At 48.8% G+C, this 23,675-nt stretch overlaps 2 protein-coding genes across 2 annotated transcripts in view; one reads left to right on the plus strand and one right to left on the minus strand.

Moving 5' to 3' along the window:
* The window catches only part of LOC144153865 (prolyl 4-hydroxylase subunit alpha-2-like), a 302,578-nt gene that overhangs the window by 40,745 nt on the left and 238,158 nt on the right, over nt 1–23,675 (plus strand). The window lies entirely within an intron of this gene.
* Dh44 (corticotropin-releasing diuretic hormone 44) overlaps nt 6,152–23,675 on the minus strand; it is a 168,850-nt gene continuing 151,326 nt past the window's right edge. Inside the window, exons 2-3 of the mRNA XM_077685597.1 lie at nt 14,173–14,675; nt 6,152–9,185 (exon numbers count right to left, since the gene is read on the minus strand). Coding sequence (XP_077541723.1) covers nt 9,159–9,185; nt 14,173–14,595 — 450 coding nt within the window. The 5' untranslated portion in view covers nt 14,596–14,675 and the 3' untranslated portion in view covers nt 6,152–9,158. The remainder of the gene's footprint in view (nt 9,186–14,172; nt 14,676–23,675) is intronic.

Genomic DNA, 23,675 nt, shown 5'->3' on the forward strand with positions numbered 1-23,675 from the left:
GCTAGTTTAAAAGTTCTTGCAATTGAGAATTTCACCGCCAGCTTTGTCATCGATATCCGCTGCATCAAGGCGCGTTGCAGCGGCTGGTATTTTGCTTACATGGACCGGATGTTTTTTTTTTTTTTTTTTTTTTGAACAGACTTAAAGGGTCTATTCGATAAGTCCTTCTTACAAACCGCGACTTAGGTCGCTTTCAAATGCCATATGAATGAAAACACCGTGGCCTAGGTCTGGATTATCCCCTTCCGGCATTTCACTATCTTCGGAACTTTTCCATGAAGGAGGAGAAAGGGTAGAGAAAATGTCTTCATGAATTGTAGACGCCAGCTTGGCAGGACTGAAGTCTTACTATATAGCATGTATACATCCAGGTGCCGAGAGCGTCCGGTTGGGTTGCTTTACTGGTGTTTAACTGGTGTTGTACTGCTGTTGTACTGATGTTTACCGGTGTTGTGAAGTTGTGCTGGTGCGCGCTTGGTTCTAGTTATATGTACAGATTCTGGGTGAACGGGCCTCCGTGCGGTCTGCAGAGAAGCGGCGTTCTTTATATGGTGTCCTCCAGGTCTCCCGTTTGTCGCTTGCACGTGCAGCGTCTTCTGCTTTTACTTCCCTTTTCAAACCGCTTGTCAAGTGTGTCTGTTTATTACTCCAATCGCTCGGGAATTCTTGTTTTCCTTTTCTAGGTCTCGTTATTACGAAATGAACTCCATCGCCATTCGTGTCGTCTATTTGCTTGACGTCAGCGCAGGAGGTTTGCACCATAACGAGAGGCAGTGTCATCGTTCGTATTTTGGGCGAAAGGAGTACTGCTTCCATTTATTACGTCACATGCGCATCCAGGGACGTCATCACTCGTAAAATTCCTGCAGGGTTGTGCGAGGGAAGGCCTTGCGAATCTGTGACACGAGTGGCGATCGCACTCTGCCGCCACGTGCCCTGGCTGAGGAGGAGGGGGAAGAAACTTTAATGAGCAAAAATAAATTGTGAGGTGGCTTCCTACTCCGGACGTCCATGGGCAATCCTGGCGCTGTCCGCTCGGTCAACCAAGATAATCTGGTTGTCGAGGCTCGAGCTGGATAACGTGCTCTCCCACTGTTCACGGGAAAGGTTGCGAATGGGGGGAAGGTCGGGGTTTTGGTCGCACTCCCAGACGATGTGATACAGTGTGCCTGAATTGCCGCAAAACGCACACTCCGTGGAGTATTGGGTGGGGAATAGATGATTTAGTCGTACTGGGCTTGGGAACGTGTTTGTTTGTGTTCGTCTTAATGTGTTTTCCTGCATTTTAGACAAACTGGGTTGGGCGGGGGGAAAGGTCCTCCTACTTAGTCTATAATATTGGGTTATTTTCTGGAAGGTCTCAATCGACGTTGGACTATGCTGGCCGGGTTGGTGAGAGCTGATTCGCTCGTTCCGCGTTGTGCACTTTGCTCGCATGTAGCAACAATCCGCTACGTTAAGTGCACCGCGTCAGTCTTCGCCGAGTAGCGGGCCTGCGAATTTCGGAGCGTTTCGACGAATATATTTTCGTTTTGAGATAAGCACTGCTTGAAACGTTTCATAGGTGACATTAAGAGGCATCACATTATATTCATTACTGATTACTCTATTTTGTGTTTTGCAAATTTTCCTGGCACAGTTATCGTTGAGAGAATAGCGTGGCTTTGTGGGAGATGTCACGTTGAATGTATGGTTGTAGCAAGTTCCGTGGAGATCGAAGCCATTGGGTACTACTCTACGGGAAGGAGTGCTGGACGGCTAATTTCGTGCAAATCCTAGCGTCTTGTACAAGTTTCTGGCGAAATTATGAATGTCGAATTTAAGAACTCCCGCACGTTCTGCGCTGCGCGGAGTGCCGTGGTTCGCTCGTGACTGCTGCGCCACTGGGCGAGAGGAGGGAAAATAGCCTAAGTGAAAAGCTCTTTCTCAGGCGCGTGGCACACCCCTTTTCTCGGTGTTTTATTTATGATGCATACGGTATGCAACGTGTCGCAGCCAACGGGAGTTTAGTGGCCGCGTTTCTTGGACGGCGGCTTTTTGAAGGTGCTATGAACACATGACAAAACTTCGTTCAGTTTGAAAAAACTAGTCATTGGTAACTCACTCATCTCCATTCCAGCCACGAAAGACGCCTTCTAACAAACAGAAAAACGCACGAATTATAGAAAAACTGAAATTTCGCGCTTCAGTGGCGGAGTATAGCAGGGGGGAACGCGACAGAGGCCAGCACTTGAAACAGTTGTCAATGTATTAAAGAGACCCTGCAACACTTTTTTCAACTTTTTTTGAAATCTTAAATGCTTGCAGAACGTAGTTACCCAACACACCCACTTCTTAAATTAGGGGGTCGCAAAGTACCTAGGTCAAAAATTACTGCTCTATGCCCATCAGATAACTTGGAAACTCGCTCAAAAGATTTTTCTCTCTTTCCTGGTCTTGACGTTCTTCGACGGCTCGAATTACGTCACTAAGGCCATGTAGCGGCTGTTGGCCGGTTTTCCTTCAGTTGCAGCAATGAAGGCTTTTCGATAGCAACTTAAAAAAAAAAAGTCACGAAAACAAAGTATAAACGGAAGGCGTTTCTGGTGCGACGAGCAAATCACGCAGTGCCGCTCCGTGCTGGCGATAACTCTAGCTTTCGTAGTGCTTCCAGACGGGAAGGAAAAGTGAAAGCGTTTATCGAAAGTGTTGAAGGGTCCCTTTAAGACGATAGCCTTGCGTCGTCGATACAGTGACAATCCGGCGTTAGCACCACGGCGATGGTACCAAAAATACAATTGGCTGAGATGCCAACATACCCACCCATAATTCTCAATTCTCATCCCGTTGGCGGAGATCGCGAGTATGCTACTTTTGGGAATGCGACCTCCCGACGTTAGGCCTAGCGTTTCGTTTTGAGGTCTAACGTCACCAAACCGTACCCGCAGTTTGACGTAGCATAGATTTTACGTAGCTTGAATTGTCGCTTGGCTCAACGTAAGGTTACCTGACGTTAAAGCTGAATACAGGCCTGTCAACATCCCCCCTCAGGTTTGTTGGCCGGTGATGATAGAAACTGTTGTCGTGTGCCTATGGTCGACGAAAAGACCTGTAAATGAACGTTGCTCCTGTCCAGTCCGGTCCCATCTGGCAGCGACATCACACACGCACGCACGCACGGACGCGCGCGCGTGCGTGCGTGGGTGTGATGTGCGTGTGTGTGTGCGTGTGTGTGTGCGTGTGCGTGCGTGCGTGTTTGTGCGTGTGTGTGCGCGCGTGTGTGCGCGCCTGTGTGTGCGGTGCGTGTGTGTGTGTGCGTGTGTGTGTGTATGTGTGTGTGTGTGCGCGCGGGAGCACGTGCGCACACGCGCACACGCACACACGCGCACACTCGCACGTGCACGCACACAATTCTCACAAACACACTCAAGGGGATTCGCCAGTGAAAGTGGCAGATTCCGTCGGAAGCTCATGATCGATTAAAAAATTCGACTTTTGCGGTCACGAGCACCCTCAAGCGTACCCACAGTTCTCACATACACGCTCAGGGTGATTGTCCGTAACAGCTACCGCGTATAATACACGTAGGGAGTCTTATGTTTCTGTTTCAATGTTTTTTTTGCTTAAAAAAAAGGGACACTGAAGTGATATGTAAACATTGCGGGATTACTAGCGCAAATTGTAGTCCGGAGTCCCCAGGCCATGTTTCGACCACTCTGGGCGCGTTTACGCGGTTTTGTTTAGTAGAAAAATTAATTCGAAAATGCTGTCCTCCTCTCTTTACGCTCGCCCATTTTCTGTGGCGTTTTCGTGTGACGTCGGGAGGAGCCGAGCTCGCAATTGGCTGCGCTACTGCACGGCTCCCCGGCCTTCAGACAGAGTCAGTCGGCCCAGCGTTTCGTCCGCCGGCCGCCGACGGGTCGTCGCAATTCGTTCGCTCAGTTGAAATGAAGCCAGGACACGTTTGTGAATGGAAGAATGCGCCTTTCTTTACTTGGTTAGTTTGTACACTGTATCTAGCTCCAAGTCAAGGTCGCTTCGCACAAGCGCGGCACAAGCGCACATGCGACGCTTCGCTGACTGGTACGCCAGTAAGAAAATATAAGGCCTCTTGAAGGCGGGAGAAGAGTCAGCGAAGTCAATATAGGTACTAAGGAAGTAAAATCAACTGATATTTTTACCGTACAGCGTAAAAGTAGGGTGCGGGAAGCACTTTTTTGAGTTGGGCGAACAAGCACAGCGGCCAGCAGCACGACTATGCATCTGCGAACGCTTTTCCGTCTAAGAAACGAAATTGCTAGACGTGAGATAGTGTGGAAACTTGGGAGATGCTTACTGCACGAGCGCAAAACAACAAATAGTCACCTAAGCTGCTTGGAATGCTAAAACTAAATGAAAGTGTAAACTGGTTATACATTATACACCTTATATTTTCAAGGTCGGCAGCGCTCGCCCGTGGCTGGGTGGTTTGGAGCGCTAGGTATGTCAGCGCAAGTGCTTTGCAAGCCACAAGTTCGAATCCCCGCGGGTACGTGCTTTTCTTTTTATAAGTGAACTTTTTCCTTTTCCGCCGATGTTTTCTATACTGAGTTCACCTTTTTTTGGGCCGCCACGTTCATTGCTGCATGAACTAGTCCACAGAACGCGCGCAGGCTGGCACTGGCGCGCTAGCGCGTTCTCGTTGGCGTGCTGTTGCCATAAGCACCGACTGCTTGCGGGCAGTGGGCACAGGCCAGAATCAACAGACCCTTGGCCTGGTGCGAACACGCTTTTTACGATACAGGCATGAGTGAGGCAAGCTCCAAATATAGGGGAAAAGCGCATGGCATTTGAGCGTCTGCGGGGACGCGGAGGGCGTTCATGCACTGCGTAGGCCTCGGCTAGTGAATGCTACGATTCCAAGCCGTCCTGGGAGGCTTATCTTATGCATTTTACAGCCGACAACATGGCAGAAGCGTGGTACGATGATTACTGAGATATTGAGAATTCCCATCCAACAACGCCGTTGGTTGTGTTTTACAGAACCGAAACCGAAACCGAAACTTGTTTGATTGCTAACCTTGGGCATCGTCCAATCACGGTGCCCCCTCCTCCCAACGTCACAGCCTTAGTTGGTGCGGCCGCCGCAAACCGCGCATGGTAGTTTTTCTTCTTTCGCGCTTTGTAAAATAATTACCGATTTGTCAACCGGATAAACGATGAAAAGTGTGCTAATTTGAGCCAGTCTACGCAGTGCAAGCAAAAACGGGAGCTTGACAAATTCACTTCAGTGTCCCTCTATGCCTTAGCATTAAAAGCTATCGGTACGCAAAGGACCGCGGTTATCGAACGATCCTCGTCTCCTGTGGTCGTCGTAATCGTCGTTCGTCTCATGTAGTTACGGTACTAAAACACCGGGAAACTCCTTCACGCCTCGCCCTAGAACGTAACGCGTACTAAAAAAAAACAAAAAAAAACACCGGGGCACTCGCTTACGCCTCGCGCTGGAGCGCTTCGTAAGACGTACTAAAAAAAAACAACACCGGGACACTCGTTTACGCCCCCTCCTCCCCCCCCCCCCATCCCCCGCTAGAGAGCTTCACGCTTTAAAGACAAGAGACCTTTACAGCAAAGCTGTATACCTGTACCCCCCAACAGTTTCATCTCAATTGGTAAAAACGCCAAGGCGCCAAGAATGCGCTCATACACAGCACATTCGCCACTCACCAGGTTTCACGTTAGTGGAGATGGCCCGTTTTTTTTTTTTAAGGAGCTAGTTGTGTATTTGAGACTTTGAAACATAGCAAAAGTCATCTTAGCACACTGAGAAAGCTTACTGCGTGGTTTTAATTAGTTACCGAAATTGTTGTCCGCACCGTTTATCCTGTTGCCTCTAACTGAAGCAGGGGTACGTAGACGGGGCACCGGGATGTGTCCCAGACGTAACAACGCCGCTGTATTGCCAGAAAGGTTGCAGCAAGGGCGAAATGCGGAAGTCCAGCCGGGTGTGAAAAGGCCCCCTGTGAGCGCAAGCTTGACGCTTCCCGCAGCGACAGCCATCCGTTTCACGGGCCCCGCAATGTCTGACTCACCTTGTACGCCACGTGTGGTCGTTGCTGTCGGCTTCCTTTTTACATTGCACCGCCGGTCGGTAAGGCCCAGCGGGCAGTCGGGCGAAGTGATGACACAGGAAGATGTTAACAAAATAAGTTTAATGAACAGTCGACATTCAGTTCTAATTACAAGTTTCAACATGGCATCCGCAGCAACGCGAGAACAGGAGGCGATTGCGCGGGAAATCAGTTCAAAAGGCAAAAGAGAGAGGTTGGATAAGCATGGGGCATACAGCTACACATCGATTCATGCAATGTCGAAGGGACGACCCACTGGCTGGCGTTGTCGACCTCGTTAGAAAGAGAACGGCTTAAACAAAAGGGAACGAGGGGAGCTAAGATTAAAATAAAAAGAAAACGGGAAGCCGAGACAGCCCCCCTTTGACTCACTTCCTTTCTTTCTACGCAGCAGATCTACCTCGCCGCTAACAAACCTGCCACCAAGGCAAGGGCTTTCCATCAACTCAGCTACGCAAGCGTGCATTGCGATTCCCGTTCCGTGAGAGTGGCGCTAACATTCGCTGACCAGGTCAGATAAAAAAGAGAGCTGCCCAAGCAAAAGGCGAACATGCAAGGTGAAGTGTAGGCTTAAAGGGAAAGAGGCCAGGCAAGGATTGAAACTAGCTGACTGCAGGCGGCGCTAGGAGCTTTCGCAGAAGTCAGGGTTATTTTTATTGCTTTGCCGGCATAGCGGGTGCAGTCGCTGGCCTTTAACGATAGCTTCATGTGTGCTGCCACTTTTGTCTATCATCCGCATCGGCGATTCGCTAGAAGTCACTCACCACCAATGACGCTTTCTACAAAACGCGAAGCGCGGGCGGATTTCTAATAGAAAGAATCGTTATGAACATCACTATTTGCCTTGTCTTTTAGATGCTAGCGCCTCTTAAGCATAGTTGCTGCCTCCAAGCTTTGCTTCTTGTAGAAATAAAGTGTGAAGGGCTTTTTTTGACTTAGCGGGTGAACAGAATTTAGGCCTAGGTTCTCTCGCTTTTGCCACGATATGCACACGCCGGAAAGGGAATCGAGACGCACGCTTCCATCTGGTTGTTTACCGGTGCCCGCGCCTGCGTTGCGCCCCAGCTTCGAGAAGGGGGAACGGAGGAGACGGTGCTTTGTATCTTCTGTAGCTGCTCTTTGTCGGGGAACACGCCAAACGACGATCACAACGACGACGTCTGTTGTGTACGCGGATTGTCTGACCATCCTTGGTAGAGGGATATCTGACGATCCGCTCGAAACATTCGGGATTAGCTCGGAGATAAGGGGAGCGACGACTCCGAGCACTAGTGGGGGTTTGCTACTGAGACGCGAGACCACGACGGGGAATAATACACTGCGATCTATAGGGGTCTATCTACCGGGACCTTGCCGTTTGGGATACCCGTGCGTCCTCGACACTGGTACATTTCGAGCGTATAGTTGACAGCATCGTGCACGATGAAGTGAAGCGCCTCTGGTCAATATCCAACATCTAGTCCTCTGTGCTGTACCCGTACAGAAGTTGCACTAAAGCCTTCGTATTTTGTCGAATTCAACCTTTCTCGAGTTCGATGAACATATCGCCGCTAATTCAACATAAAAACAATGGTATAAAAGGAAATTGTCAGCAGGAGCTGGCGTCGCAAAATCTTCACCGTGGACTAACTAACCTGGACCGGTTCCACGCAAGGCTGCCGTGAATCGCAAATAATTTATATTTTTAGGGTTTCTCAGTTCTCAGACGCAAATTATATCGGTCTCTCTTCAAACTATATTCGGGGTGCGGTAAGCGGTAATACACATTTTAGAAGAGCATTTCTTTTTTCCAAATTGAAGAAGATAGCTTGTGCTGAGCCTCGCGTTCATGTTCTATACAAAGATAATTACGTAGTAAGACTAATTTGGGGATAGCTGCGATTAATCCGTCCCCGTGCACTTCTTGCCGCTTCTGTGACGATAGCAAACACTCAACACGGCACACTTTGCACTTTGTTTATTGAGTTCGCTACCACCAGTGGTTTCTTTTATGTATCTTTCTCCAACACAGCTTATGTTGCTGTAGAGACGCGTTTAGTGCGACAGACGAAATTATCGTGTCCCAAGTGGACGAAAACCCTCCGGCGACGAAGTAGGGGGAGAACAGAAGGACAAAAGAGAAGACGGGCCCCATTTTTACGCTATACACTTTCTCTCCACGACCAGAACCGATCAGCGCGAAGGTCGGAACATAGATATGTACACTTGAGGCTAGAAAGACCATCGGTGGGCTCAACAACAATATATATTACACAATGTCTTTGGATATCGAGGTCGGAAATTAAAAATACGTATTTATATATAATATTAAGCGCTGTTAAGTATTTACAGAGTATGACAAGCTCTCGGCAAGGTCCGCTTCGACGAATCTCTTCCACCATTTTCCCCTGTGTGTGTTGCTATGAGAAGGTCCACTGCTTCTACAGCTTCTGGTTCATGAAACGTGCTCTCCTAACCTTAAAATGCCACGCACTATTTTGGATCTGTCGCCTCAGCGGCACCGGCTCAAACAGCCTTCCGAAAGGTCCACGGATATGTGAAAACGGCTACGTGGGAGCGCACATTACGTGGTTAGGCTCGTACGTTTTCTTTGATTCGCCCGTTAAAAGGAGGGTGCCCCGGATCAAGCTGCCCCCGAATCGCACGCAACACATTGTGAAAAGCGAAGAAGAAGCCTTGCCGGATGATGCGCTCTCCCGACGGAGTTTCCTCGATGGTTTTTGCGCTCCACTGTGGATAGGGAGTGTTTGGCGGGATTTCGTTACGCGTGCGGGTGCGCGGTGCTTCGATACGTCCTTTCCCGGAGCTTCGGCGTTCAGCAAATAAACTTTGCAGCTTTCACGACTGGCTGTACATTTGGAGCGGCGTTCGAGATAAGGGAGTGTGTGATTTTACTTTTTTTGTTGTCTGGAAAACAACCTTTTGATACTTCTCTATCAGTTTTATGAAAGATAGAGAGAAACCCTGTTGAGGTATCTCAGGGGGGATATGTAGGTTTTTTTGTTGCGACATTTTTTTTTCATCTTCCGCAGTTCCTAGAGATGAGTCTTTGTCCTTGTAAGACGGCCTTCAGAGAAGCTCCTCCGAGAAGGACTCCTGCAATGAGAAAGAAAGAAAGAAAGAAAGAAAAAAGACAGAGAATCATTTAGACGATCGATTTTTTAAATAATTCAGTCGTTATTATCATCATTAATTGCCCAATTACAATCGTACGAAAGGGAAAGCTGATCTTCAGGGTTTATTGGCGCCTCTCAAGAGCGATGCTAAGCCGAGTATGGATACATGGGCCCTGTTATCGTTCCCTCCTAGACTTCATTCGCGAAGCGAACATTTTCATGTTTAATCAACTTTCCTCGTCATCAACTCATACCCCTTATCTATTCCCTGTGGCAAAATAAAGGCTCTTAAAAAAAGCCGAGCACAGTGACACAAGCACCAGCGTTCCTAAATCATTCGCGTGCCGTCCGCAATCCCCGTGCGTGCGAACGTGCCACTTTTTTGTCGGCGCGTCTATCATTAACATCCTCCGCGCCCGCCAAATGCTCACTCGCACACTTCCAATGAATTATAACATCGTTATGGTCTAAAGTGACGAGATGAATTTATTTACAGGGAGTAGCGCTGATCGCACCAGAATCGGGCTGGACCAAACTGTCTGATCGTCACTGTCTTAGCATCCTCTACCCCGTCTTCCTTCCTCCGTCAGTCACTGTGGATATTGTCCACGGAAAGATTGTCAGTGAAAATGCACCTTGAAGTAGCACCGTGTGGCTGCGAGCGGGCTACTCAAAATGTTCCTTGAAATGTTTCACCAGCGTCAGAATATTAATACTACTCACTAATAATTGCCTTCTAAGTTTATTTCTATGCGAGACATCTACAGAGTGCTGTATTAAACTTGCTTGTTTTTATATTCAATTTAAGGTCTACATGAGTCAGCACAAAGGCAGGCCGATAAATAACCGAACATTTATTGATTGAATACTATAGCTTGTATGCACTGGCGAGGCTCGCATGCGGACACCCATGTAAGTGTGCCGTTACTGGCTACGTCGGGCTCCGCGGGATGGCGGTACTTGTTCGTGCTAAGCACATGAGTTGTGCTGCACGTTCCGAAGTAATGCCTCGAGTCCAATGTGCGTGCGATTAATAACATCTCTGTTGACACCACCGTTGAGAATCGGGCTGAAACGAAGCAGAGACGCACGCCGGTGTTTTTCTTTTTTTTTTTTTTTGTCGTCGTGCGGGCGCAGTGACACAGGCCGCGCCATGTCCGTGGCGCATCGGCCATGTCCATGGCCGTTTCCAGTGTTGCCAAGCGGAGACGTTGACAGCTAAACTTTTCAATGAAGGCCACCTATAGTTATTATTATGGTTACAAAAGGGGAACAGCGCAAACTCAGACAAAACACAAGAAGAAGAAGGTGACAAACACGAGCGCTGACTTACAACTGACTTTCATTCGTGCACTTTTAATCATGCACCAACTCGCCCTTGCAAGTATTATTATGGCTTGTTTACTGAAGCCCCCTGCATGCAGGCGATACAAGAGGAGTTTTTCAGACATAGTGCCGCAGCGGGAACTACTGCTTGTTCCCTCTCTTATGAGTGTCATCCTAGGTTTATCCACAAGTTTTGAGCCCTATCGGGTATTCACCGCAAGCAGCAATTCCAGGTCTTTTTACGTCCTCGATTGACTCCGCGTTGCGCTGGCGTACACGCAACACACTAAAGGCCAGGCCAAGACAAGACCTGCGAGAGTAATCGAGCACACGCGAACGAAACGCCCTCAGACCACGTCAGGACTCCCAGAACGCTTTTCGCGACGCTTTCGAAATCGTGGTATATAGGCGCGCTCAGAAATTGGCAGCGCGGTGGGTTTGCATAGCAAAAACAACACTCCGGGAAAAGAAAACTTCCAGCAAACGCTACCAATACTGGATCCGGAGAGAAAAAAAGAAAACCCGCGACACTAGATGCTTGTCGTTTCGGAAAAGGATTTTGTAAACCACCTTCTTCGCTGCTTCGACACCGACGGTGAACGCATTCAAAGCAGGGCCCAGATATAGGCACTTTCGCAGGTTTGAATTTTCTGCGTCAGGCCCTCGTCCTCCGCCGGCACTTACATATGCAGGCTGATCAAGATTAAGTCGACAGGATTTTTTTTTCTTTTTAAATGAGGTGCTTAGATGTACGTGAAGACCACCTCTACAGTGAGGTTATGCACCCAAGGGGACACAGAATGAGGTGCTAACTATTGATGTCGGTGGCTTAACTAAAATTGAATAATTAACTTTTTAGTGGCTGCAGTAAGCGGAAATGTAGACGCAATCGTGTTTCTACGCAGCGGGTAGCTGGGACCCCCTGCATAGTATTGTTGGTTTTGGTGCCAAAATCCACGGGGATATGTGGTTATGTTCAGTGTGTGTGGCTTTTTTGGGGGTTATGTTCACTGTCATGTTCTCTACTGATTCGCTTCAATCAACGTTACCTGCTCTTTGTTTGAACTCAGTTTTGTTGAAGCGCTGCAAATGTCACGTTGTCTAGCACTTCATTCTTGAAGTTTGCCAGCTATGGTGGTGCGTTTTTGGATTGTGCAATTCACGCTGCACCTCGCTAGGTCCCACCAAAATGCCGGCAGCTTTTGAGGAAGAACCCAAATGTATTCGTCAAAATAATTGTTACCACTTGCATCTTTGCAATCGAAATGCCTATTCACCCTCAGCGTAAAGTGGTCTGAAAGAAAAATTTTCGCACCCTTGCAATCGTAGTGTGGGCTTGTTATTCAGTTTTTTTAAATAACCGCTTTCAGCTAGGGTGCGGCTAGCGCTCCGCCGGGGTACGAACCAGCGGGTTTTGCCTCTAGGCACAATGCAGTTTCGCGCATCATTTCAGAATACAGAAAGGTATAAGGCAGCAGTCATACCGTTCCTTAAGTGTAGAACTCCGCTAACCAGGTGAGGTAATGAGGCTCGGTTGAGGCGGAAGAGCGGCGATAAAAGAGATGAAAAAAAGTGCTTCCTAAAGTCCACCCGTGGGAGATCAGAAAAATGAATCTCCGCATGGAAACCTGGTGAGGCGGCTCTGTTTCATCGTGCACGCTCATGCTTTGAGACTTTATGTGTTTTTGATGTCAAGACTCTCGCATACGGTAACTTCGAAGAGTTAAAATGATGCTCAAAAGCACTCAGTGAAGGCACGCGTCTTTGGTTCACCGGCTGCGGCTCGGCCTAGCTTTTACCCTTCGCTTCCAGCACCTTATCGGCGGTGCGAGGGTTCCTGGCTCTAAAACATGCCGTACTACTGAAGCCAAAACGTTCTCCGTAACTACAAGAACCCGCGACAAAAATTAGTGACATCATTGGCCTGGTATGACAATCGGGTATTGTCTGAGGTATCCGTGCCAGGCCCGTGCCCAGACCCACAGCGTTCAAGGCAGTGCTGGCATTTTTGCAAAGCAACGGCTTGGCTTCTCCACATTAAGTCAGGGCTCGTCATGGTGAACTATTGACATGAACTGTTTGCAATATAAGCATTCAAACATAGGTCGGCCTGATGATGAGAGCTTTGCTAGGCAACGTTGTGTGAAGGGAGGGGGGAAGTAGAGTGGTAGAAAGTGACGGCCCTGATTGCTGTGAGGGGGGGGAAGAACAAAAGAGGCGGTGGAAGGTAGCGGGAGGTGAGGGTAGGACTATACACATTGCATCGGCAGGCCTACCTCTCTGTGCTTTTCAGCAGCGGAGCTATTTTAGCTTGACCTTGGTCCGGGAGCGTTAGCAAAAACAACAAAAAAACAAGTGGACAAGCTTACGTGACTCCAGGTGCCCGTCACGATCTTCGCGCAGCTGAGTAGGCGGAGCCAAGCTTCTCCTAGCTATGACGTCACTGCACCGACGCGAAAATTTCGTGTCGCCGCGTCAGCGACACAGCGCCTCGTGACTCCCCGCCCAGCCCATCGCTTGCACTCCCGCAAAGCATGGGACCGCCGAAGAAGTATGTAACTGCCGAGGATGAAGAAGCGCAGCGCGAAAGACGTCGTGTCGCTGCTCCAGAACATCATACACGGCTACGACCCAACCCGTAGTATCGCACCGAAGCCGCAGCGCCTAAACGGCAACGAAGAGCGGAGGATTCCGAGTACCGCGATCGAGATGTGGACTGTGGAGTACAAGCGGAATCGCCGCAATCTTCCGGTGTTGCTAGGTTCTGCAAGGTTCCGCTGGGTTTTGCTAGGCTATGGTAAGTTTTGTTAGGTTTTGGGCTGTTATTGCTGTGCTAGGATAAGCGTTGAGGGGCGAGGCCAAGTTTAGCCCGATTTTACAAGGCCGTTCCGGTCGCTACCTGGCACTGACAGCGGATCCCAGGGGGGAAGAAGCTAAATTGACCCCAGCTCTTGTGTTTCTCCAGCCTCGCGCCATTAGGACAAGCTGCGCCAATTTTTTCTTTTCAGAAGAATTGCTCTCTTTTCTTCGTATAATGATCCACCCGAAACCTTGTCCGTACCACCACATGTTCCGCGTTGGCAGACCTAATCACCGCCTAATGCAATGCCCGGTTTTGACTGACAGCGCAGCAACTGTCTAGGTCTTATCAAGGCCACCCTTGCCTTCGTTTCCTCCTTGTCTTCCTCGTTGTCGTGACCATTGTTTACATGGTTATCACCCCTTACTTTTCCCTACTTTACACTAGTCCTCTTTATGATCTTCCTCCCGCACATTTCGGATTGCTACGACATTTTCGTTGCCATACTCGTTAAATGTCAGGGCGGTGTCGCCCCACGCAGTATAGTATTGCACCAGCGCTAACATTTGTAGCTGGATGGCTTTCCAACGCTATGGTGAAATGCTTTGGAACACCGCTAACCTGTTGACGATTGTGGTTTCCCGCATAAAAATACGTTGAGTCGCACTGGGCTGTCGCTGTTCCTGCGTAGCCACAAAAGAGTTCGTTTAGCTGTATTATTAGTTCCTATGGCTGCCGCCACCTCTGGACAGCACCCTTCATGCACCCTTCTGACAGCCTCATCGAGAGGAAGTTGCCGCGGCGGCCTCGAAGCCTCCTCGGCCAGTCCGCTGCCACGCACCTGGGGGCTGAACGAAGAGCGGTCGTCGTCGCGCCGTAGCAGGCTGGCGGCCACGTCGTCCGGCGGCGGTGCCGAGGCGGCGCTGCGCTTGCCGAGGTCCTTGAGGATCTTGTCGTTGGCCTGGATCTTGTTCTTGATGCTGCGCTCGATGATGTCCTGCATCATCTTGTCGCGCAGCACGTCCAGCGGGCTCACGATGGACAGCGACGGCATGTGGTCCCGGTTGTGCATGCTCAGCGAGGGCAGCGGCCCCGCGCGGCTGCGCAGCGACAGCGGACCCCGCTTCCACAGGTCGGACAGGTCCAGGCCGGGCTTGCCCGCCACGCCGCCCAGCCGCGCGCCCAGCGCCGCGTCGCTCACCAAGAGCGCCAGCAGGAGCCACGGGCACGCCGGACACGGCTGCTGCCACGACACGATCCGCATCCCCCTCTTTGCGCTTCCTTCCCAAAGTCGGGGCCTCTGGTTCACAGCCGCCGCTGCTGCTGTCGCGCTGCTGCGGACCGCTGCGAACGAGAAGAGGGAACGGGAGGGGCACATGCCTGAGACCTGCGCCGCCGCAATGAGAAGAAATACGCAGCTTTCCAGCCCTGCATCCTCATTGATTGCACCGTGAAATAAATGTAGTGAGTTGAATTGAATCGAGACACCCTTCAGACAAGACGCAATATACGCTTCCTGATCGTTTAGGCTCCGGATGTTACAAACAGAGCTTGATTGCACGCAAGACACGAGGTTCTGATTGTAGGATGTTTTTATCGAATAATGCGGTATGTGCTTGAAATGTGAAGGTCGTGGCTCCTCACCCACCCTAGGAGCACGTATTCGACTACACTTTCTTTCCTTTAAGTATTTCCAGATTTTTCATTCCACACGAAAAAAAAAAAAAGGACGAACTGGTTCCCCTGTGCACTTATTGGTGTTCTTGACTGTTGGCTTTCGTTTCTGTGTTTATTTAACGAGCCTCTCTTTGCTTACTATAATATGCTACATGCATAGCGAGGGCCTCGGCTCTGGCAGCCTTGATGCCAGTAGGTAGCATAAAGGGTTTCCCGGCAGTCGACTGTTCTTTGACAGGCTGTAGACGCTCGAGTCGCGGCCGGGGGTTAAAAATGAGGTCTCATTCACCACGAGTTGTCGAAGCGGCACTGGCTACTACCCACAAGCGTTGGATACAGTTAGGTTAACGTAAACACCGGAAAAATTGTGGCTTAGAATGCAGACCCCAGGCAATCGAGCTGGTAAAGCACCGAGCGCGCAATTCGAACGTCTTGGGTTAGGCCTACATCCAGTGCGAAAGTTTCCCTCGTCTTTCTTTTCTTTCAAAGATTTTAAATATTTCTATTTTCGGAACGAATAAATGACGAAGTACTTCCCCTACGCCCTACTTATCATTCTCTTGACTGCCGGCTTTTCTTTCTGTGTATATATAATGCATAGCCTGAGGTGAATATTTCGCAACGTCAAGTTTCTTTTTGCCGCGCAACATGCATGGACCTCGAGCTGGAAGTGCATCATCTGCATTTTGCCCCGTTTCTCAGTTTTCGTTCCTCCGAAAAAGCTTTTATAAGATCTATATAAGACTTTCAACCTTTTTCGGAGTTCACGAAAATCCGTCGTTGCTTGCGTTAGCAGCTCCCGAGGATATTGCGGCAGTGATGAAGCGCGAATATTCCACAGGGCGACGTTCACCGAATGATTCCGGCACTCAGGTGAGGCGTTACGTAAACAGCAACTATCAAATTCGACCTGTGTGGAAAGCTTGAACGTCTGTTAGTTTGCAGTTTACAAAGAAATATTTCTTTTTACTTGCGGTATGGCGCAAAGCATTTGGTGTATAAGGCAGGGTTTATGCGGGTTACGAAATGGACTATAACCTCGCCCTTTAAGGGTTGCGCTGCGCGGAAAAAGCTATGCGTTATGCTAGCGATTCAGGCATTTTTTTGTTTCCTCAAAGTCTGAAAGCTCCAAAACTGATGGGGTGTGGCCTATGGGGGGAGTTTCAGGCGGGCCGTGTGGTACCTGGAGCGTGGAATTTTCATCTATCACTGTCAATTTAACGGAAAGTTACGCTTTGGGTTTAAAATTATTGATCTACTGCTTTTTTTGGAGGGGGGTGTGTTGACGACAGGCTTTAAAGCTAGCTGCAGTAGTGTAGCAAGCCACATGAGATATTGATTTCATGTCTTTGCGCAGTTTCAGCACCACGGGTAAGAATGTTCCAACGTTCATTTCCAACATTTCTTGCGCCGTTATAGCTCGTTTTGAAAGCAGCATTGCGAACGGAAAGGGCATTGGGGGCGGAACAGAAACACGCAAGGTATTTTGCTTCGCCCGTGCTGAGCGGAAGAAGTGGTACCAGACAAGCATTCGGCTGTTTTCGAACACGGGAAGTAAAAATAGAAATGCGCACATGTGAACTCAGCTCGCCGACCAGCAACCTCTGTTTTATAACATCGGCTATGCACGGGCTCTAAAAGAAGGGTAAAAAAGAAGATAAAGAAGAGTGAGTGAAGCGGTCATGACAGCGAACTTGAAATGCCCTCCCTCGCTGGCTGAAGGGCGATGAAAGCGTTAAGAAAAATACAATGGCCCAAGAATAAAAGCAAACGAAAGTGACTGACGCCGTGGCCATGATATTAGCAGTCCCAAACCCAGACACTCATATTTTGAGTGGAGCCCGCCCGAAGAAATACAGCGTCTAGCCCCGCCGCATACGATGGGGACGGTACCTCACGAGCGATCTGACAGCGCACTACGTATTTATTAAAAGAAGTGTCACTTAAAACATGGAAGCGGGTGCAGCAATGAGAGAGAGAGAGAGAGGTAAACGTTATTGAGCCAAGCTGTGTTACGGGGGCGTGGTGGCCGCTGGCTTAGCCTGGCGGCGACAATGGCAGCCCGATTCATCAGGGAGGCTTGGACCTCCGGATCAGAGCTGCCCAGCGCCCTCTCCCAGTGCTCGTCGCAGGTGATGGAGGGAAAAGAATCATTGGGACAAGCCCTCATGGTGTGGGATATGGTGGCGGGAATGCCGCATGATGGGCAGTTCGGGGAGGGAAATAAAGACGGGTGAATGCGATGGAGCAACGCGCGACAGGGGAGGCTACCTGTCTGCAGAAGGCGCCGCGTGCGTTCTTGCACGTTGTAGAGACTGACGTGGGCAGGGGGATATACACGACGGGCGAAGCGGAAATGTGTCGCTATGTTGTGATAGCTGAGTAGGCTATCTCTAGCTCATCGGGAACCGTGCGAGGGGACGAGGCTGTGGCCGGCTCGGAAAGTGAACTCTCGAGCAGCAGGATGGGCCGCCTCATTGCCTTCCATATCGCCGTGAGCAGGGGTCCAGATCAGTTCTACTTAGGTGGAGGGGAGATTTTGAGAGAGAATTTTCAGTGTCTGTGGGGATAGAAGCCCCCTGGCGAAACTTTGAATGACCGTTTTCGAATCGGAGGACACAATTGTGGGAGTCGGCCGGTGCGTTAAGGCAAGCGATATTGCCTCCTCCTCCACCGTTGCAGGATTTAAGGTGCGCAATGAGAAATGCGGCATAGGCATCGTACTTGATTCGAGTCAACAATTCGAGAACCTCAATTTTATGGTTCGTCGGCATAAAGCAAGTGGCTGGCTGTTAGTGGGCATGGCGCGAAACTATAACGAGCGACTTTGATTCTAGGCTTGACAGCGCGCTGACTGCAATGACCGCATTAAAAGAAATACACGGACGCCCAAGAACTCCTCACAAGGCAGTGAGTGGGAAAACATTAAAGGAGTGATTGCCGTCAGTGTCTTCTCGTTATCAGGCATAGGCGTTCAAATTCCGAATCTGTCCACTAATCCTAACCTTCGTCACCATTGTGTATTTGAGTCTTTTTATCTTTACTCTGTACGATGACCCGGAACATACCCGTGTTCGCATCGCCAAGCAGAGATATTTAACGGGGACGCACTTCCCCACTCGTCTAATTGCTAGTTGTCTTTTAGCATGCCCAATACTTATATGGGCGGGCTTTCTACTCGTGAACACACGTTTACGAGTAGAAAGCCGCGACGGATTCACTAGCTGGATTCCGGGAGCCCGGTTGGTGCTGGGGATGCGTTCCGGACACTCTGGGTTCGAATCCTACCGAGAACAAAATTTAGCTACATTTTTATTTTAAGGCGAAGGTGTAAACTATGGCCGCATTTTATTCGGCCTTGAACCATCAGCGGTGTACGCGAAGCGAAGCTCTGTTCGATGTCCATACATTGTGCGTGGTGATACCTGCTAGCTCCGGCTCATCTGGCACGCTGTCAATGCATGATGAGACAGGAAGGCTTAACCCGCAGCTGTGCTTCTGGGCCCTGAGTACGCGAGCATACGGAGTGTAAACAACTGAGATAAGCCAAACGCTATTCGTTTGTCTAGCTTTGTCACTTGTCACACGTCTCTGTGCCATGTTTGAGTTTGGGGCTTGTTAAGCGCCACCTTGCACCTGCTCCGAGCACTGGCATCGCGCCTAAACAGAGCAAGCAGATACGCTGCTTACGCTAGAAATCACGCATGCGCAATGCGCAGATAGCGAACAGCGTGCGTTCTGCAATACGCGGAAGTTTTTTTGTTTGTTTGTTTGTGGGGGAACTATCGGTAGGCTTTTGAGGTCAATGGAGGAAACGTCAGCCATTGCCTTCGGTGTCACCGACAATTAAATATTATCGGTGCGACATCAGAAGGTTCAGAAGCAGCCCTTGATGCCCAGAATAAGCAAAAGAAGGTGCACTAGCGGTTCTTTTCGCACCTCGCGTTCCTAGCCAACTTGCTTGGAAAATAAAGTGATTTGTCTCTCTCAACCAGAAAGAGTTTTTCGAGGTACGTAGACACGTAGTCAAGATAGTTCTTCATCTGATTGGTGCCAAAGAGGGTACACTAAGGCTCTGGCTCCAACAACAGACGGAGTTGGAGCGTGTTCCAGCGCCAACTTTCCTGATTGATATATCGATGGGCATGATCCTTGAAGTATTTTGGGGGGTGATTCGATACACAATGAAAGGTAGTTCAATGAGAATGGCACTGCTATAAGTGAAAAAAACTGTGGTTGATTGCTCTGTCATAGGAACCGGTAAAACACGAAAGTGAGATGTGCAGCAAAATCTGCAGCTGAGCATGATTTGTGGGTCGGCGGTGTCTTTTGGGTGTGTTGGCGAGCGATGTCCTGCTGGCGGGTCGCTTCAGCAAAGGTGTTCTGGCGTCATTTACGTGGCGGATATGACGCTAGTGAGGTCTTGGTGTATCCCGGCATAACAAAACTTTCCTGTTAAAATATAAAACCCGAAAACGAACAACACTTTACTCTTTAGTACTAAAGGTTGCTTCCCCGCAGGGAGACCCTGTGTGCAGGGGTGCACCTTTTACAGGCCGCTTGCTTCGTTGTAGTGGCGTCATCTCCGTGACGGATATGACGTCAGGGAAATCTTCGTGTATCCCTGACTAAAACACTTTCGTGTTAAAAAGCAATCGGTTTGAAAAGAAGGCCTTGTTCCTGTTGTTTAGAGTATAAATCAGTTGCCTGCAAGAAATTTGCAACTATCATCACCACTTTGTACTCGCTCCGCAAAACTGGGATTATCTCTCAATTTGTTTTCCTTTAGTAATATTGGATTGCGATAGCCCAATCGCAATCCAAACAGCTGTTAGAGATGACTGCACACTAGTGTATTCGATGTTGTGATACTTTCTTATCGTGTTACAGCGCCTGCATCTACCTACTGGAATCTACCTACTGAACTGATCTTTTTTGCTTTAAATTGTGTTTTTAGAAAAGTTTCGCTGGCCCTAACATGACTTCAGAATGACTAAACAATGCTAGAAGCGTACCGGTCTCAACGAGGAAATCGTATGTGTATCGGGTTTATCGTAAGGGAGGATGAATAGAGGTTAGGCCGGAAAACAATCGATTAGGTACCAATGTATTGGAGACGGCACGAAGACGAGAAGCCGGATTATGCGGACGCTGATCAGGACGGGTGTTTGGAGGCCCGCATATTGCGAAATGGGAAGGGAGCACCAGCTACGAGCGAGGCTTACCATGGGACTGGTGACTCCACTCAGCCCCTATCAGCATAGATTGATGATTAATTTCGAACTGACAACTCAAACACCAAAACCGTGGCTATGACCTACCACACCTTTGTCGTCGTCCCAAAACTCCCAAGGCTTTGGGAGGCACGACGTAGCCTCACCAAGCTCTGAAAGCGGCAACGGCACAGCCGCAAACTGGGACCCCGTACCGCTTTTCCTAATCCACAAGCAACGGAGTACGCCAAACACCTTTCTAAAGAAAATTGGTTACAGCTGTGTGACAACCTCCAAGGTAGCCTGACAACACAAAAACTTGGCACCTGCTCCGGCATCTCATCGACCCCTAAACCAATACGAGCGCGTCTCATCGAGCACTGGCCTATACTCTTCTGAAGACCTCATGCCTTCCCAAGAAGCTAAATATCTCCACACAGCCAGAAATTTCACTCCTCCTCCCTACACAGGCCAGCCGATTTCGGACCTTGACCGAGATTTCAAACTTTATGAACTCCGCACATCTTTTTCCGAATGCAACAAAAAGAGCTCCATGGGCCCGGATCATGTGACCTGCAGCCTGTTAGCGAACCTGGATAATGAATCAATGGAACATCTTCTGCAGCATATTAACGCTCATTGGAAATCCGGAAAACTTTTGCCACAATGGTAAACAGTAAAGATCCGCTTTATCTCGAAGCCTAACCCGGCTCCACCCCCCTGGACAACCTTCGCCCTATTTCTTTAACATCTTGTGACGGTAAATTGGTGGAACGTATGTTACTGTGGCGTCTACAACCCTGCCTGGAAGCCAAGGATCTCATTCCAAATACTATGTATAGTTTCAGAAAACATCTGTGCCCGCAAGACATCCGCCTTCGCAAAAAGAAGAAATTCTCATACCAGCCTCCCGAAATTCACCTCGTGCCATTCTTGCTTTGGGTCTAAAGGGTGCATTCAATAACGTCTCTCATTCCGCCATCCTCTCCCGTCTCAAAGAAACAGGCCGCGGCGTGCGTGCTTACGCCTATACAGCCGATTTTCTCACGCACAGACAGGCGACCCTAAAAGCAGGTGATGTGAAATCTGACCACATCACCGTAGGAGATCGAGACATTTCTCAAGATTATGTTGTTTCATCTTTACTTTTAAATATTGCACTCCTAGACCTCCCTCGTCATCTTAAAGCCATTCCCCGTCTTTATAGCGCATATGCGGATGGCATTACCATTTGAACTGACACAGGTGCTTTAGTTGAAGTTCCGTATACCCTTCAAAGAGCCGCTGACGTTGTGAAACAATATGCCCGATCAATTAAAGACCATGCGTACTAGTGGCACAGGCGGGATTCATTAGAAACTAGTGGAGCATCCTCGTAGTGGAGCATCCGCTCTTGGAGGTGGCCGATAGAGCACCACGAAGGGTCAAGCGTACGAAAGAAAGTTGAGGTAGTGTAACTAATCAACGCCGAGGTGGGCACATCTCTCTCATTGCTTTTTTGTTTCCGGGAGCAAGGCATGCATCACGTTCGGTGGCAAACGGAGAAGGATAGTCAACAAGGACATTACACAGGAAGTGAATGGTACGAGAGTGATAATGTACCAAACTTGTTGTGCTCACAGAACCACGTCTATTAACGTGACTGGGCGCCTCTGTTTGAGCAGGCTTTGCCTTTCCCGTTTCCGGGGCTCACTTCCACCTCCTTGCGCGTGCCTCTCGTAATGCATTTTCCTAGTGTTTAAGCGCTGACAACGGCATCACGTTTGGGCCAACGAGCATAGAGGAAGAAAGGCGAAGCAATTATGTGCCTATAAGTGTATTTACTCTGTTCCCAGTTGAGCTCTAGGTAAAAAAACAAAAAAAGGGAAGGAAGATAAACAGCAACTACGACGGAGAAAACATGACGTAGTCAGAAAAAAAGACGTTACAGGTCCTGTCTTGGCATGTGAGGTGAACACAATTAGTCTCATTTACTTCACCGGCGGTGCAGTCCTAATTGCTTGGCCGCCTTAATTGCTCCAATGGCAGATGCAATGACGTCAGTCGATATTGTGTCTTCTACTTCGCTCTCGCCTTCTTTTCAACATGCCTCAACACGGCTTATCGCCCTCGTGTCATACACGCGATGTACTATTTTTTTGTTTTTGGTGCGCGCTGTTTTCTATTTCCTCCTCTATGAATTGGTTGCGACTGTTGTAAAACTACGTGACCAGCCTGTTGTGGGGGTCGCAGTGTTAGCAAGTTATGCATACGTGGTATGCTTAACCCTTTCCTGCCCAACAAAAAGATTTTAGAAAAAATGGCCACAAGTAATTAAACTTTGCGTATTTACCCCTTCTTAAAGCTGCTTATACAAGTGAAAATGGAAAGCTCAGAGTATTCACACAGAAAACCAACCCACACATATGTGTGGGCTGGGCTTCTATTCGTATGATCTGCGGACAGTAAAAATACACTAAAAACGGCATCAGGCGCAGAAAAACTTCATTTTTACGCATTATTTACAAGTTTTATATTGATTTCAGGAGTATGTATAATATAAATGGGATTTTGTGAAAATAAATAATTAAGTTTTAATTAATGTAATTAATAATTATAATTACTATTATTATCACAAGTAATTACAGAACTAGTTCAATGCTAAGGCGCCAGATAACATTCCCAACGACCCAGCACAAAACCGCGAATAAAGAGACACTAAGAAAGCAAGAAAAAATTATTTATCCCTAGCGCAACAGTGCACAAGCCCGCCACCTTGTACCGCCCAGCGAAATTTACGTGACGACGAAAGCCCAGCCCACACATATGTGTGTGTGCGTTTTTCATGCGTGATGACGTAACGCACAAGAAGGGAACGGGTGTATTTTTTAGCCGATCGTGTTTTTCGAATTCCTTCAAGTCGTGTCTTATGCTTGTTATTCAAAAAATACGAGAATAGCAAGAAGAAATATCAGTTTTCATCTTGAAGGCGGCTAGCGTGATCGCGCCGGCTGGGACGCCGTTTTTAATGCGCCATTTCTCGCCCCCTGGTGGCGAAATGAGTGAACTGCCGAAACCAAATAAGTCTCGGAAGCGTTCGCAGCGACTACCCGGGTCTGTGAAACCGAAACCGAAACAGGTGCCACTTAGTAAATGAATTTGTTGACCCACACGTTTATGTGGGCCGGGCCGTAAAGGGTTAACGAACTCCAGGCCGCACTTGACCGGCGCACAGTGCTATTTATTGCTCTTGTGCTTCAGGTTTTTTGACCAGTAATCAAAGGAGCCTCTTCCGAAATTTTACACTTAAATTCAGCCTGAAATGCAGCCTTTATTATCTCATGCTCCGTGCGACACGGGGCATGTCCATGGTGCGTCCATGCCTCCGCGTGACTTGTCGCCACATGACACGTCCACGAGAAATAATAAGTGGGAGGCAGAGGAAAAGGAAAGCGATGAATCAACCTGCATTAAA

This window comes from Haemaphysalis longicornis, unplaced genomic scaffold (assembly GCF_048455015.1).
Source record: "Haemaphysalis longicornis isolate Haplotype H1 unplaced genomic scaffold, Haemaphysalis longicornis Haplotype H1 scaffold_9, whole genome shotgun sequence".
Lineage (NCBI taxonomy): Eukaryota > Metazoa > Arthropoda > Arachnida > Ixodida > Ixodidae > Haemaphysalis > Haemaphysalis longicornis.